At 42.7% G+C, this 14425-nt stretch overlaps 1 protein-coding gene and 1 pseudogene across 1 annotated transcript; one reads left to right on the top strand and one right to left on the bottom strand.

Annotated features, from left to right (window-relative positions):
• Positions 1–279: 279 nt before the first annotated feature.
• On the bottom strand, positions 280–1098 carry LOC112064842 (40S ribosomal protein SA-like; annotated as a pseudogene).
• Positions 1099–10476: 9378 nt separating this feature from the next.
• IL9 (interleukin 9) lies at positions 10477–13784 on the top strand. The gene is made up of 5 exons (XM_007101395.1): positions 10477–10619; positions 10739–10774; positions 10860–10892; positions 12328–12459; positions 13581–13784. Exons 1-5 carry the CDS (start codon positions 10506–10508, stop codon positions 13689–13691), a joined length of 426 nt encoding a protein of 141 aa, XP_007101457.1. The 5' UTR covers positions 10477–10505; the 3' UTR covers positions 13692–13784.
• Positions 13785–14425: the final 641 nt, after the last annotated feature.

Genomic DNA, 14425 nt, shown 5'->3' with positions numbered 1-14425 from the left:
ATCACTACTTTGTTAGCAAAAATCTGGGATCATCTTCTAGGAAGATGCACAATTAAAAAAAAAAAAAATCAAGAAGTGAAAAACCTAATAGAGCACTAAAAAGATTTTTTAAAAAAACAGAAAATGCCAGAGTTAACCTCCAAAAGTCATCAGAACCAGATTTTATGGACAAGTTCTTAGGAGAACTTAATTCGTTCAGCAATGCTTTTTTAAAAAGAAACTGTTGTTTTCCGTCAACCTTATTTGCATTTTCTGTTTAAGAGTCTGCGGAAGAACAGCTTAAGGCGACTTGGCGGATGTCCCTACCCACTGGCTGCAGTGCCGTCCTGGGAGGCGGGCTGACTCTTCTTCACCGGGGAGTCGCCGAAGAGGGCAGAGGGCCCCTAAGCCTGCAGCCCAGCCTGCCACCTCCAGTTGAGGGGCCGTAAATTCGGGAGCTGGAGCAGTCCGTTCAACCTGAAGTTCCTCCGTGCTCTCAACCTTTTCAGCTGTAGCCGGCTCTCCCTTTGCCATCTCTTCAGGGTCTCCGTAGAAGTAGAGCAGGGGTGACTTTCCGCGGGTGCTCACGGGAGATGGCGCCGCGCAGGCGCAGAACTTCCCCGGCCGGTATCCAGCACATCAGATGCACTGAGTGAGCGCCCTTGCCCATGTGTGAGACGGCAACGTCCACACGGCGCAGAGAAGAGTGTGCTTTACCCAGAGACATGTGGGGCAGGCCCTGGGATCAGTAACCACCGGAAGTTGCAGTTCCCAGAAGGCTGCCTGGATCTGGTTAGTGAAGTTTCCAGGAGTGAAGTGTCCAGCAATAGGAGTGGCCCCACTGACTACAGCAAACTTCAGCACAGCCCACTGGCCAGTAGTCCTGGAGGATATGACAGGATACCAGCAGGATTTTCAAAGGCAACAATGGCATGAGCTGCCAGCAGAAGCTTCTCCCAGTTCTCTTCAGATTTATGATGTAGATACCATTACTTTTTCTTGTGTAAACGTACCATTCCACTTGGAAGTCAAGGTTGGTGCCACCTAAGTGGGTTCCTGCTGCTAGGAATTTGAGGACATCCCCTCCTTCATTTGCAGGACCTCAAGAGCTCCAGACATTGTGAAAGTTTCCCTTTAAGTTACGACAGGAACCCAGAACAATGCCAAGGACCGCTGTCTAGGTAGAACAGAAAGGACAGCAAATAATCTAATTGCTGTGTCCCAAGCACTGTTGTCACTGGGTTTGTGGAAATGAACAAGAAAAATCCCCTGCTTTCCATGGAGGCGTGACAGAACACTGAAAGTTCTCAGGCTGATTAAACTCTTACAAAGTATAGAGAAAGATGGAAAGCTTCCTAACGCACTTTATGAGGATAGCATAATCCTGACCAAAACCTGAAAAAGAAAGCACAAAAAATTAAGAATGAACTTATGGATGTAGATGATGCATGTAATGTATTAACACAACAGTTTCCCCTTCCAAAAGAGAATTTGGCCTTTCCATTAATTTTTTAGTTCTGTTTCCCTGAAAACCAGATGAAGGTAAAATATCAACTGGGCCTGATTGGCAAAGTGTGTCTGGACTGGGAGGACTACCAATGAACTATAAATTCCTCATGGGGACATCACAGCCTTGGGCTCCCCTAAATGCAGGGGACTTGGAAGTCCCCCCCATTGGAACTTTTCCAAGAGATATTGGCTCCTATGGGGCACAAGGCCTTTAAGCCACCACCATCCTATCCCCTTGCAGTGGGGGTCTTGCTACTTCACACCTGAGCCATCTCATGTGGAGGGCTAAAGGAACGGCTCCTGGATGACCGCTCCCATGGAGAGAAGCAACCAATGCTGCCTTCCTGCAAATTATGTCCCTCCTCTACCCTTCGGAGGAGACAGCTACTTAGTGTGACCTAGGATAGTCTTGTGAGTCTGAATGTTTAGCTGAGTCCACATTTAGCTGAATGTTTGATTGAGCCTAGGAAGACCTCCCAGTGTGCATTACAAATAAAAAATTCAAAATAAAGGAATAGCAAGTTGAATCCAGCAATGTGTTAATAAAATGGTAATGTAGTATGACCAAATAGATTTTATTCAAGGAATGTAAGGATGATTCAACATTTGGTAATCTATTAAAATAATTTATCACATGAATAAGTGAAAAGATAAAACTCACGGTCCTGACAGGAACTTAAAAAGACACTCTGTAAAATTGAGAGACATTTCTAATAAAAACTTGGTAAACTAGAAGTACAAAACTATTCTTTATGATGAAATCAATAGCAAAGATGATATTTAAATGGAAAACACTGAAAGTGTTCCCAGTAAAGTGAAGAAAATGGCCACGAGGCTTGCTATGACAACAATGGCATTTCCTTAATTCTAGCTGTGAAATAACAACAACAAAAGGAAACAAGACATAGTATTCTAAAGAAATTGATTATAGCAGTAGGGGTCAGAAAACGGGCTGGCTGCTTGTTTATTTTTAAATAAAGTTTTATTGGGACAAAGCCAGAGCCGTTAATATATGTAATGTCTCTAGCTACTTCCCTGCTACAGCAACAGAGTTGAAGAGTTGGGACAGAGACCATATGGCCTACGAAATCTGAAATATCCACTAGCTGGACATTTAAGAAAAATTTGCTGATCCCTAGAATAGAGGATTATTATTTTCAGATGAGAACATCTACTTAAGGAAAAAAACCAAGAGAATCCATTGAAAATCATTAAAACTAATAAGAGGGTTCAGTAGTTGGTGGGTATAAGATAAAGATACAAACATTAATCATTTTTCTCTTGTGTTGGATTGCATCATTTGGCCTAGTTCCTCCCTCCTCCCCATATCCATGCTCTTTGCCATGTAACTGCTACATCTCCTCTCACCATGGGCAAGGTGCCCTGCTTCGCTCATTGATCAGCCATATGACTTGCTTTGGTACTGGCATGTAGGCAGAAGTGATGCAAGCAGAGGCCTGAGATGAAACTAAGCACTGGGCTTTACTCCTACATGTCTTCCACTACCATGAGAAGAACTTTTACATGGGATTATCCCAACGGTCTCAGGTATGTGGAAGGCAGGCCCAACCTAGATTAACCAAGTACTGCAAACCTGCAGATATATAAGTGAGCCCAGACAAGATCAGCAGAGCTGTGCAGCCAAGCCCACCTGAAGCCCATAAATATATGTGAAATTAACGATTATTGTGGCATGCCACTAAGGTGTTGTGGTCTTTTGCTACATAGCAAAAGCTAACTTCATATCTATAATATTAGCAATAACCAGTTAGAAAATGTAACCCTGCACTCAATACCTATTAAAATAGAACACACTTAATCTCTTTCTTTACCCTTTTTACCCAACTACCTACTCAACATGGCCCCTGGATGCTTAATAGGCATCTCAAACTAAACACGTCCAGAACAAAATTCACCCCATCTCAACTCCTCCACTCCAATACCTGTTTCTTCTGCAGTCTTCCTTATGTCAGTTAATGACTCTTCTCTTTCTCTCTCATCATTTAGCCAGCCCACCAGCATATCTATTGGCTCTACTTTAAAAATACATCCAGATTCTGAATTATCTGTCTACCACTATTGATACCACTTTGGTCCAAGCCACCAACAGCTCTTATATAGACCATCTCAATAGCAGCCTATCAGATCTAACTGTAAAAGGCGATCAAGTCTTCCACTCTTGTGTCCCATCTATTCTCCATGCAGCAGCTATTCTTCATGACCTAAAATATAGGTCAAATCATGTTATTCCTCTGCTCAGAGCTCTCCGATGGTGCCCACCTTATTTTGAGTAAAATCTCAAGCCCTCCTCACTGCCTGTCATGCTCTATTTGATTTGCTTTATGGCCCCGTCTCTGACCCCAACGTTTCCATTCTTTTCTTCAATCACTCTGCTATAGAAACACTAGCCTCCATGCTGTTCCTCCTGCATGGCAGACACACTCTATCCTCAGGGCCCTTGAGCTTTCTATTCTCGTTGCCTGAAATATTCTCCAAGATATCTGCCTGACGCACTCACCCACTTTCTGCGGACCTCTACTCAAATCACCGTATCAGAGATTTAATACTGATCAAAATCACTGACCACCTTAAAGAACATAACTCCCACCTTCTACCACTCACTGTTTCCTCACCTGCTTTTGATCTTCATGGCACTTATGACCACCTGACATATTACTAAGATATTTGTTTGTTTATTGTCTTTCTCTGCTTTCTAGAATGTAGGCTTCCCAAGACCAGGTACTTTGTTTTGCTCACTGCTTTATCCCCAGAGGCCCAGAACAATGCTCAGGATATAATAAGTTCTCAATAAATACTGTTGAATAAATAGGTAGACCTAGGAATAAACTTCACAAAACTCTGCAAAACCTGTATGAAAAGAGAAATATAAAATTGAATTAAGGGAAATAAAAAAGGCTTGACTATATAGAGACATATCATCATTCTGGATGGAGAGATTCAATATTTCAAAGACATCATCTTTTCCTAAATTCAGTTTATATTGAACACAGTCCCAATTAAAATCCTAATCTGATTTTTTTGGGGAGAAAACTTATCAAAAGGATTCTAAAACCAATCTAGAGCTATAAATGTTTGAAGCCATCTAAGGCACTTTTGAAAATGACAAGTAATAAGAAGCAGGCAGATATTCCCAACCATATATTTAGATATACAGAAGAGCCACAGAAACGAAAGGTCATGGTACAATAGCACCAATATAAGTAGACATGTCACTGGGACGAATCGGAGAGTCCAGCTAAGCAGATAAATCCAGTTCACACTGCCAGCTGTGTGACTAAGGTGACTCTCAGCCTCTCTGAGCTTCAATTTCCACATCTATAAAATGGGGCTAATAAAGATTGTCAAGAGGCCTGAGTCAGATAATATACATAAAGTGCTTAACATGTCACCTTGTATGTAGTAAGGGTTCAACAAATTCTAGTGCCTTCCCCAATGGGATCCAGAACAGTTCTTATCCTTTCTTAATTAGATGGACACTGGTAAACTAGCCACAGCAAAGGGGGTCCCACAGTCTTGAACTAATGTAGGGGCAGGTTTCAGGTAATGATGGGCTGTGTCGATAGGAGGGTGTGAAAATCCCATTGACAAAGATAGCCTGGATTGTGATTCACCAACAGTGCAGAGGAGAAGAGGGGAGGGGAGGGAAGAGAGGATGCTGGTCTCGGAGCTCTGGAAACTGCATAGGGGCCAGTCTGGGAGCAGTAAGCTCTGCGTCCAGGGGACCCAGAATTTCCTTAGGAGGGAGGGATGCAAGGGGAGGGTGCTGGTCACCCAGTTAGAAATCACCTCCTTGGGGGAGAAGCCCCTAAAGGGATGACAGCACATCCAGTGGGGTTTGCCCCATCACACTTGATTGGGAAATACTAACTTAGAAATAACTATTTGATTAAGAAATTAGTGCTTGAGGATTCTCATAACTAGTTATATCTTGGTTGTTTACAGAAAAAAGTAGAATGGGTTTTACTTAGAAACTGAGTGCCTTTTTGGGGGTGTATCATTTTGTGCTGTGGCTTCCTAGAACAAGTAACCATATTGTTTTATTCCCAGATAAATAATCCATGACACATGGGTTTTTATCACAAAACAAAAATGTCAAACTTTATCTTCAGAACAAAATTAATGGTTGAGTATAGTCTTTTGTCATTTATTGTAAAATATGTTATCTATGCTAAAACTTGGTAAGCATCTTACTCTCTGATCTTCTTGATAAAATAGGTGAGTAATTAATTTCTGAGTTTGGTGTATTTCCTTTGTAAGAGATCATTTGCATACGTACATTTTGATACTGAAAGAAATCCTAGAAGCTAAACTTCAAAAGTTGTAGACTTTGCGTAGATAAACATCTGCTGTTTAATGGTGTTTTGAACTGCAGAGCTACCATTTAAGTACTTTTCATTCTTTTCTTTTTTATAACTGAGTGGGTGGGGAGATGGGAAAGAATTCTTAAGAACAGTCACCTCTCTCTCTCTCTCTCTCTCTCTCTCTCTCTCTGTTTCATCCTTTACAGAGCTGGAGTTCCCACACCTGACATGCCTTCCTCATGTAGTTCAATGAGAATAGAAAAGAAGAAGAGATTAAAAAGTACTTCAAATTTCTCAAGGGACTACAGAACAGTAAGGTTTATTTTGTTCATTGCTGAATCACTTTCCTGGCTCAGGTTTTTAAAATGTTATATTTGCTCTTTTTTTGTTACTGGTCCACAGAGAACATGTATTGGTCATTTCGTAAATAATATAAATTTAATAAGCTTTTACAAGATTAAATGTATTCATCATTCATTCATTTAACCAGTCATTCCTAAATACTTAATATAGACTGCACCCTGGGAATACAAATGAACAAGAGTCAGTCATCGTATTGGCTCTCATGGAACTTACAGCCCAGAAGGAGGAATAGACCCTAAGACAGAATCATGCAGATCGCAAAGACTACCATGGTCATGGAGGGCTTCGTGGAGGAGGTGGCTTTTGAGTTGAAACCTGAAGGATGAGAACGGGCCATACATGGATGAGCTGAGGAAGAATATTCCAGGCAGAGCTCAGCAAGAGCAACGGCCTGCAGGCTGGATATAGAAAGAAACCAACCTGACTGGAGGGTGGTAGGTGAGGGGAGAGCAGAGTATGAGCAGAGACTGGATCAGACCAGACCAAATTTCCAAATGGAAATGTGGCTCATTCCTGAAGAAGTATTCCAAATGGAACACTCCTATCCCTCCGTGAGGTAGGCCTAGGTGATCTGCCCCAGATTCCTGTGTGGGTGAGTGTTGATGGTATACTGATGCTTGGAAAGGCTAGATAACCTGCCCAAGGAGCACCCATATCCACTGATCACCTTTCGCCAGCACCAGCTCTTAGGGGGTAGGTAGGAGGGTGGGTGACCCAAGGCTAGCTGGTCAGGCCAGGATTTGGCCCAGGAAGAAAAGGATGTTAGTTCACCCACTTTTCTTCTTTTTTTTTTTTTTTTTTTAATTTATTTTATTTTTTTGCAGTACGCGGGCCTCTCACTGTTGTGGCCTCTCCCGTTGCGGAGCACTCCGCGGCACGTGGGATCTTCCTGGACTGGGGCACGAACCCGTGTCCCCTGCATCGGCAGGCGGACTCTCAACCGCTGTGCCACCAGGGAAGCCCCACCCACTTTTCTTCTGACTTCAATATGCAAAACTGTTTACTGTTTACTGTTTACTGTTCCCAGTAAACCAGGGCCTACTTTAGATACCACTGATGGTGGGTCATGGCTACACCAAGAGAAGATTTTTTGCTCGTGGGACCATCGAGCTCATTCCACAGACAGCTGCAGGAAATGATGGGCCTCCAGCACTGCAGAGAATCAGGCAGCCAAAGATTCCAGGGCCCCCACTCCCTTCCCCTCTGTATGGAGGGCTGACCTGAATAACAGAAGGGACAGTGGGAGAAGAGACACGTGAGCCACCAGCTCCTAGCTGTGCCCTTCCCAGGAGTGGGAGATAACAGATGGTATCTTCTGAAAATGAGGGATGCGGTATGTGAACTACCCTTTTTGGTAAAGGGTCAGATAGTCAATATTTTAGACATCACAGGTTATATATGGTCTCTGTAACACATTCTTCTTTGTTTTTATCTGTTAATTATTTTTTAATAACACTTCGAAAGGATTAAAAACCATTCTTAGCTTTCAGGGCTTACACTGAATCTGGCCAAGTAGGTTACAGTTTGTTGAGCCCTAAGCTAGACTACATTGCCCTGTCAAATGTCAAACTGAGGCTACTTAATCTGCATTACATGCTGCATAAACATTTCTTTTAATCTTTACAAGAGTTCTCTGAGATAGGCCTTATATGACAACCCTATCTCCATTTTCCACACTCATCGGTGTTTTATGGTCAGGAGAGGGAAGCTTGGAGAGGTCAAGACATCCAGCAAGGCCATGTGTCTAACAAACAATAGAAGCAAGATCTGAACCCAGGCAGTCTGTTCTCAGGCTTCCTGGTCTTAATCACAACACTATACTATCCTCCACCATTAACTAGAGATACGGCTTTGGACAAATCCATTCGTCCTTCTGGGTACAGCCCCTGTCTGTGCAGTAAGAGGGGTCTTCCTCAGTGTGAGAGGCACACCTGATGCTGTGTGGAATGATTTCCATTGTTCATACACACAGCATTAAATAATGTTGATTCACACAGTGAGATGACTGTCCTTTCAAGTCTCTTTTAAATCTTCCAATGATGTCAGGGGAAAAGGTTCAATCTGACCCTCACATATCTTTTAACATCTCTCCAGCACATGGTAGTTTCCGTTTCTATAACAGCTTTCCATTTTTACTGAGTTTCAAGGCTCAGGGTCTTCAGTAGGCAGTGATATCTAGCTAGAATTTAGTATCACTCTTCTATTCTTATTGTTACTTTCTGGTGTTGCTTTCATGGTTTTATTTTTATTGTTTTTTATGATTATTTTCTATTTATGTAAAGTGTTAGTGCTGCTATTGCTGCAATTCTCTTTTCCATTCCTTCATGGTTCTAAGATTGCTGCTGAAGCTCCTGCCATCACATCCATGCCCAAACTGGAATAAGGGGTAAGGGCAGGTTTCAGCTACTTTTATCTCCTACCACCAAGAAAGCAAAAGAATTATACAGACATTGTATTGATCAGAACATGTCACATGGTCGCCTATAGCAGCAAGAGAGGCTGTAAAAGTGAATGTTTGGCTGGACACATTGCCACCCTGAACTAATCAGGGTTCTACCATCAAGGAAAGGGCATAGATACTGGACACAGTAATAAAAGTGTTTGCCATAGGCTGGGAAACCTTTGAACCTTCTTCTTAGTGCCTGCAGAGGACAGGCCTGGAAGTTAGAGATGCGGGAGGATTTGGGGAATTAAGCAGAAAGCCAATTTCTTTTTACCTTGTTTGCCACCAAGATAGTGTGGCCACATAGAGCTGCCAAACACCAATGATCCATCGTCGCTCGTAAGGAACAACGTGCAACGAGAAAAGCAATAATGTCACACGCTCTTACAGTAGTAAGAGTAGTGGTGAGAAATCTTACTGGTTTGTCCCCGTTGGCCACTATGGCACAAAGTGCCAAGCAAAGTGCCTTTTCAGTCTCTATTATGTAGAAGATATATTTTCTTAAGCGCACACACCTCCAAATATGTACCCTAGAAACTAGGTCTGAAATCTTATAAAATCTCAGTTTATGTGCACATTTCTTACTATTTCAAAAACTTTTCACATGAATGATTTGACCCAACAAGGATTTAGTGATGGCCCACTGTTCCCCAGGCACCTTCCCAAGTGCTAAGGATACAGGGGTGAAGTGGACCCACAAGAGGTATATATCCTGATGGAAGAGGCAGACAAAAAACACACAGAGAAGCAGGAAAGCCAGAATATTAAGGACTGAACCTGGGAGTCAGACTTCTGGGTTTGAATACAAATTTTGTTGCTTTCTGGCTGTGTGGCTTTGGGCAGATTGTTTGCCTCTCTGTGCCTCAGTTTCCACCGCTATAAAATAAAATAATGAGGATAATTATACTACTTCCTTCTTAGGACTACAGTAAGACTGCTTCCTGGTTCATAGGGATTAGAACAGCTTCTCCAAAGAACCAAGAAGCTAAGGTGCAGACAGCGTTTTAAAACGTAAAAAATAGAGGGTGACAAATTAGTACAGACCTCATTTGATGACTGCACACATTACATGGTTTAATTCCCATAAAGTGCTTAGAATTGTGACTGGTATGTAATAAGTACTCAATAAATGTTAACTATTATCTTATTTTGAGCACGGAGTTCTTACTGGATGTTGCACAGTGCTATGCAAGTTCCCTAAAGACGCTAAGGAATCCTCCAGGCCAGTTTTAACAGGCACTGTTGCTGCATTCTTGGGCTTAAGTTGAAGACTTCCTCCTTCAGTCACTTGTTCCAGGATGCATTTGTGTGATGGAGGGAATCTGGCCCCAAGCATGGAAGAGGAGTTTAAGATTTGGGAGTAAAGTATAGTAAGATTGAGGTAGCAATGACGAGACTGAGTGTGCAAAAACCCTGATGACAGAACCGCTCTCCTGCACTATTTCTCATCCTCCCCGCCCCCCTTCGTCAGAATACCAGTGACTGGCTATTATATCAGCATTTCCAATAAAGTAAAAAGGGGAAAATACAGACCTGGGCTTTCATGGAAAGTATTTTCACTCTCACAACCAGAATCTCTGCCTTCAAAAAAATTATTGTTTTAAGATCTTTAACTTTTCCTGCAGCATCTTGATATCCAACTTTTTGAAAAGCATCTTTTCTGAGGAATGGTATTTCGTGGGACAATGTAACATAGTCCTTGCCAAGTGACTCAGTTTGAGATATATATACACACAAATATTTTTTCAATGTCAAGTGGCCCAAATTTACAGAGAAAAAGTGGGCATTGGTATCAGTTTGATGTCAGGGTTTTTCCATGTTTGCAGGGCAGCTTTAAATACAACTTGATTTGAAGGCATTTGAAGGCCAAGCTCCAGCCCCTTGTCAAGATGCTCCAGGCCGTGATCCTTGCCTCTGCCCTGCTTCTCTGCTCTGCGGCCAGCCAGAGGTGTTTGACCTTGACAGGGATCAAGGATGTCGAGTACCTCATCAACAACCTGCAGGTAAGCTGCAGAGGGGGGCACCAGCGGGAAAGGCAATTATTGAAAATTTAAGTGAAACATAAGAGGATGAAAAATGCACCACTCACCATGGGTTCTTGTTTCTCCACGTACTTTTTTAGAAACATCCACCTTCAAAATGCAACTGCAGCACCAATGTGAGTAAATGCTCTTCTAAGATCTTTCCAAACTAATTTTAGTTTTCACATCTGGAATCTTCACTCTGAAATTTCTCTTTCGCAGGTGACTGATTGTTTGTGTCTTCCCATTCCTTCTGTAAGTATAGTAAAAGAAAATAATCTTGATCATGTTTTTTTAAAGCCTTTAAGTCAAAATTAATTGTTCTATTTTTTTTTTTTTTTTTTTTTTTTTGTGGTATGCGGGCTTCCCTCTGCTGCGGTCTCTCCCGTTGCGGAGCACAGGCTCCGGACGCGCAGGCCCAGCCGCTCCGCGGCATGTGGGATCCTCCCAGACCGGGGCACGAACCCGGTTCCCCTGCATCGGCAGGCGGACGCGCAACCACTGCGCCACCAGGGAAGCCCTAATTGTTCTATTTGATATCTGAAATAAGAAACTGTTACTTAATTGTTACAGATTAGTAACAACTTAAAAAACCTTTCAAAATCTTGAAATTCTATGCTATTGATATATACATTTCTTTGCATTTAGTCTCCTTGAGAAGTCTGAACACTTTTCGATATTTAAAAAATAATCTTGAATGTGTTTTTAGATTAGTGGCCATGTGCACAATTAAATCAAACTGGGACTGAGAATATAACAAATGATATAGTTCATATCACACTGTTTTCTAATCCATTTGCTGGTATCTCTAGGGTTGCAAAACAATGTAAATAAAATGACATCATTTTGTCCTTCCTCTGGCCTAAACTCTCTACATACTTTGCCTTCTCCCTCCCTCCCTCCCTATCCTTCTGTTTAGCTGATTTAGAGTGGCTATTGCAAGGTTTGAAGCCTGCCTTCCAGGAGGATAGGGTGTCTGAGATTGTGGGTGGAGGGAAAGTGAAAAGGGTTTCCAGGGAGTCATTCCCCACTTTGGCAGAGAGGAAGCATGGCAGGAATTTTCTGGTTAAGGTGAGGAAGCAGCACCTATCCAAGGTGCTATTGTGCTTGACTCTCTCACAAGCCAGGCCTGGGAGAGCCTGAGCTTTTCACCACAGCTGAGGTCAGGTGTCACTCCCTATCACAGCCCATCTATTAGATGAGAAGAGCGTATTATGCCTTCTGAGGAGGAACCACACATTTATGCCCCAGCCCATTTCCTCAGTTTTTAATCCATGGTTTTAGCTACTGCTGAAACAATGGCAGTATTCAACTGGCATATCCCATCAGGCTGGTGTGAAAAGGCTTTTCCTTTCTCTGTACTTTCAAACTCACTATGACAAGACTTGGAACAAGGGAGCATCCTTTGAAAAGTAGACTCAGCACTGGCTGTTTCCTGGGGTCCACAGGCCTCATGTTCCCTGGGGTGCAACATACTGAAAATCTTCAGGGAGTGTCACTGTGGGAAAAGGGTCTTACCTTGAAATATTGAAGATCATTTCCTAGCCTGGCAAGGGACCTGTCTAAAAAACAATGCAAGTTTAGATTACATTGGTTAAATTAAAATAGCCTCTAAAAGCATTCTCTTTGTGATTCCTACTCAAAGCTGCCCTCTGAGTGTTTCTTTTCCTAAATCCTTGTTATTTACCAGGACAACTGCACCGCAGCATGCTTACAGGAGGGTCTGTCGCAGATGACCAACACCACAGTGAAAACAAGTTTCCCACTGATTTTCAATCGGGTGAAGAAAACAGTTGAAGCCCTCCAGAACAACAAGTGTGGAGTGAGTGTGTTTTTAACTGTGATGTGCTCTGGTTAGTTATTTTTGTGTGAATGTCAATGCCAACTCCATCTGAATGAGAAAGGGTGATAAAGTTGGAACTGGTAGTTCAAGGTTGATTAGGGACATATAAGAAATTTAACCAGAGCAAGAGAATTAAAGTGAGATCTGCCCAGATGGCTCATTGTTCCCTCTCACTTTAAAAAACACTCACCCCTATGTTGGCTTTTACTTCTCTCCACCTCTTGAATAATGAAAGAATCTAGCCTGATTGTAATTAGAAGCTAAAATCTAGAGAATCAGGGCTGTAGCCCATACAGTTCTAAATTACCTTAGAGATTCAGTTTGCCGAGTGGATATTCTGGCCTGTAAGTTAAAGTTTTCTTTCCATTGGCCAAGGAGGTGTTTAAAGGAAGACACATCACATCCAGGTGGAAGCTTGTCATCTGCCCTAAATGTCCATCAGCACGTCTTCTTGAGCATACACCCTGGTCGCTGGCGGAGAGGGGAGGGAGTGAACTTTTTTCATTACTGTCACCATCAACAGCATGCAGTTCTAAATGCTTAATATATACTGTTTCATTGAATACCTACCTTAATGACAATTGTCAGATTTACCACCCTCACATTGTAGAGGAGGAAACTGAGGCTCAGTGAGGTTAACTGATTTGCCCAAGGCTGCATATTTGATAAGTGGCAGCGCTGAGATTTGAACTCTGGTCTATGGGACCCCTAAATCCCGCTCTTAGTTATTGTGCTATAAAATGACCTTGGAAGGACAGCCAAAAAGGACAATAACAAAATTTTAAGCCTCAAAGCATCCCAAGAAGGCTTCCTCTAATGAGGAGATTTAGAGATTTAGGGCCACTTGATGTGTGTGTGTGTGTGTGTGTGTGTGTGTGTGTGTGTGTCAAGCAGACCCCTGAATTCCTACTTGAAAGTTAACCACCTATGCTGCCTACACAAAATGTTAGCAACTCCCCATCCATTTGCTCCATGCCTCAAGCCCCCCACTGCCAGCACACCCCCACCCCCACTGATGTGGCAAGGCAGGGTGGTTCCTGGGGCTGCTGGGCTCCATACTGTTTTAGTCACTCTGCCTTTGTCAACTTTTATCCCAACAGTCTTTTTCCTGTGAACAGCCATGCAACCAAACCACAGCAGGCAATATGATGACATTTCTGAAGACTCTCCTGGAAAGTTTCCAGAAAGAAAGGATGAGAGGCAGAGTGTGAAGCTGAAATGTTATTTATTCTATTTATTGAATTTAGAAAGCCTCCTCTTTAAGTTGTTGCAATTAAAAAATCAAATAGGCCATGCTAAGTCAAAATCAGTTTTAATAGTTTGTTTAAAATTTTATGTCTTTATTTTGGAATAAACAGATCTTGGAAAAAAAAACCTCAGTCTGGTCTCTAGGTGCTTATTTGTTCCTTGATGCTCAGAACAAAGAAAGCTACAAGTCTGTCAATGGGCTGATGGGTCAAATACTCCTGTAATAACAGTGACTCGTTATCCTCGACACAGACTGGAAGCCTCGTGAACCGTGTCTGGGGCTGTTAGAAACAGGGCCGCACAGCAGGGAGAGAGCGGCAAAGCGAGCGAAGCTTCATCTGCCGCTCCCCATCGCTCCCCATGGCTCGCGTTCCTGCCTGAACCATCCCCCAGCCCCCCCCCACACTCCCCCCACCCCGTCCGTGGGGAAATTGTCTACCACGAAACTGGTCCCTGGTGCCAAAAAGGCTGGGGGCCGCTGGTTTAGAGGAATCTACTAAGGGCAGTATTTTTCTAGGTACTGGTAAAACTAAAATTGCTTCTCCCTATGGGGTTAGACCATCCTTTGGTACTTTTGGTGTCAATAATACATAAAGTTCAGAGCACCCAGAGCCAGGATTCCTCAAAGGGATTTCTGTCGGTTACAATGTCAAGAAATATCCATGTGACCTGCACAGCAAACAGGCCTTGGCCAGAG

This window comes from Physeter macrocephalus, chromosome 8 (assembly GCF_002837175.3).
Source record: "Physeter macrocephalus isolate SW-GA chromosome 8, ASM283717v5, whole genome shotgun sequence".
Classification (NCBI taxonomy): domain Eukaryota; kingdom Metazoa; phylum Chordata; class Mammalia; order Artiodactyla; family Physeteridae; genus Physeter; species Physeter macrocephalus.
The sequence above is the reverse complement of the archived record's forward strand: the minus strand, read 5'-3'. Positions and strand labels throughout refer to the sequence as shown.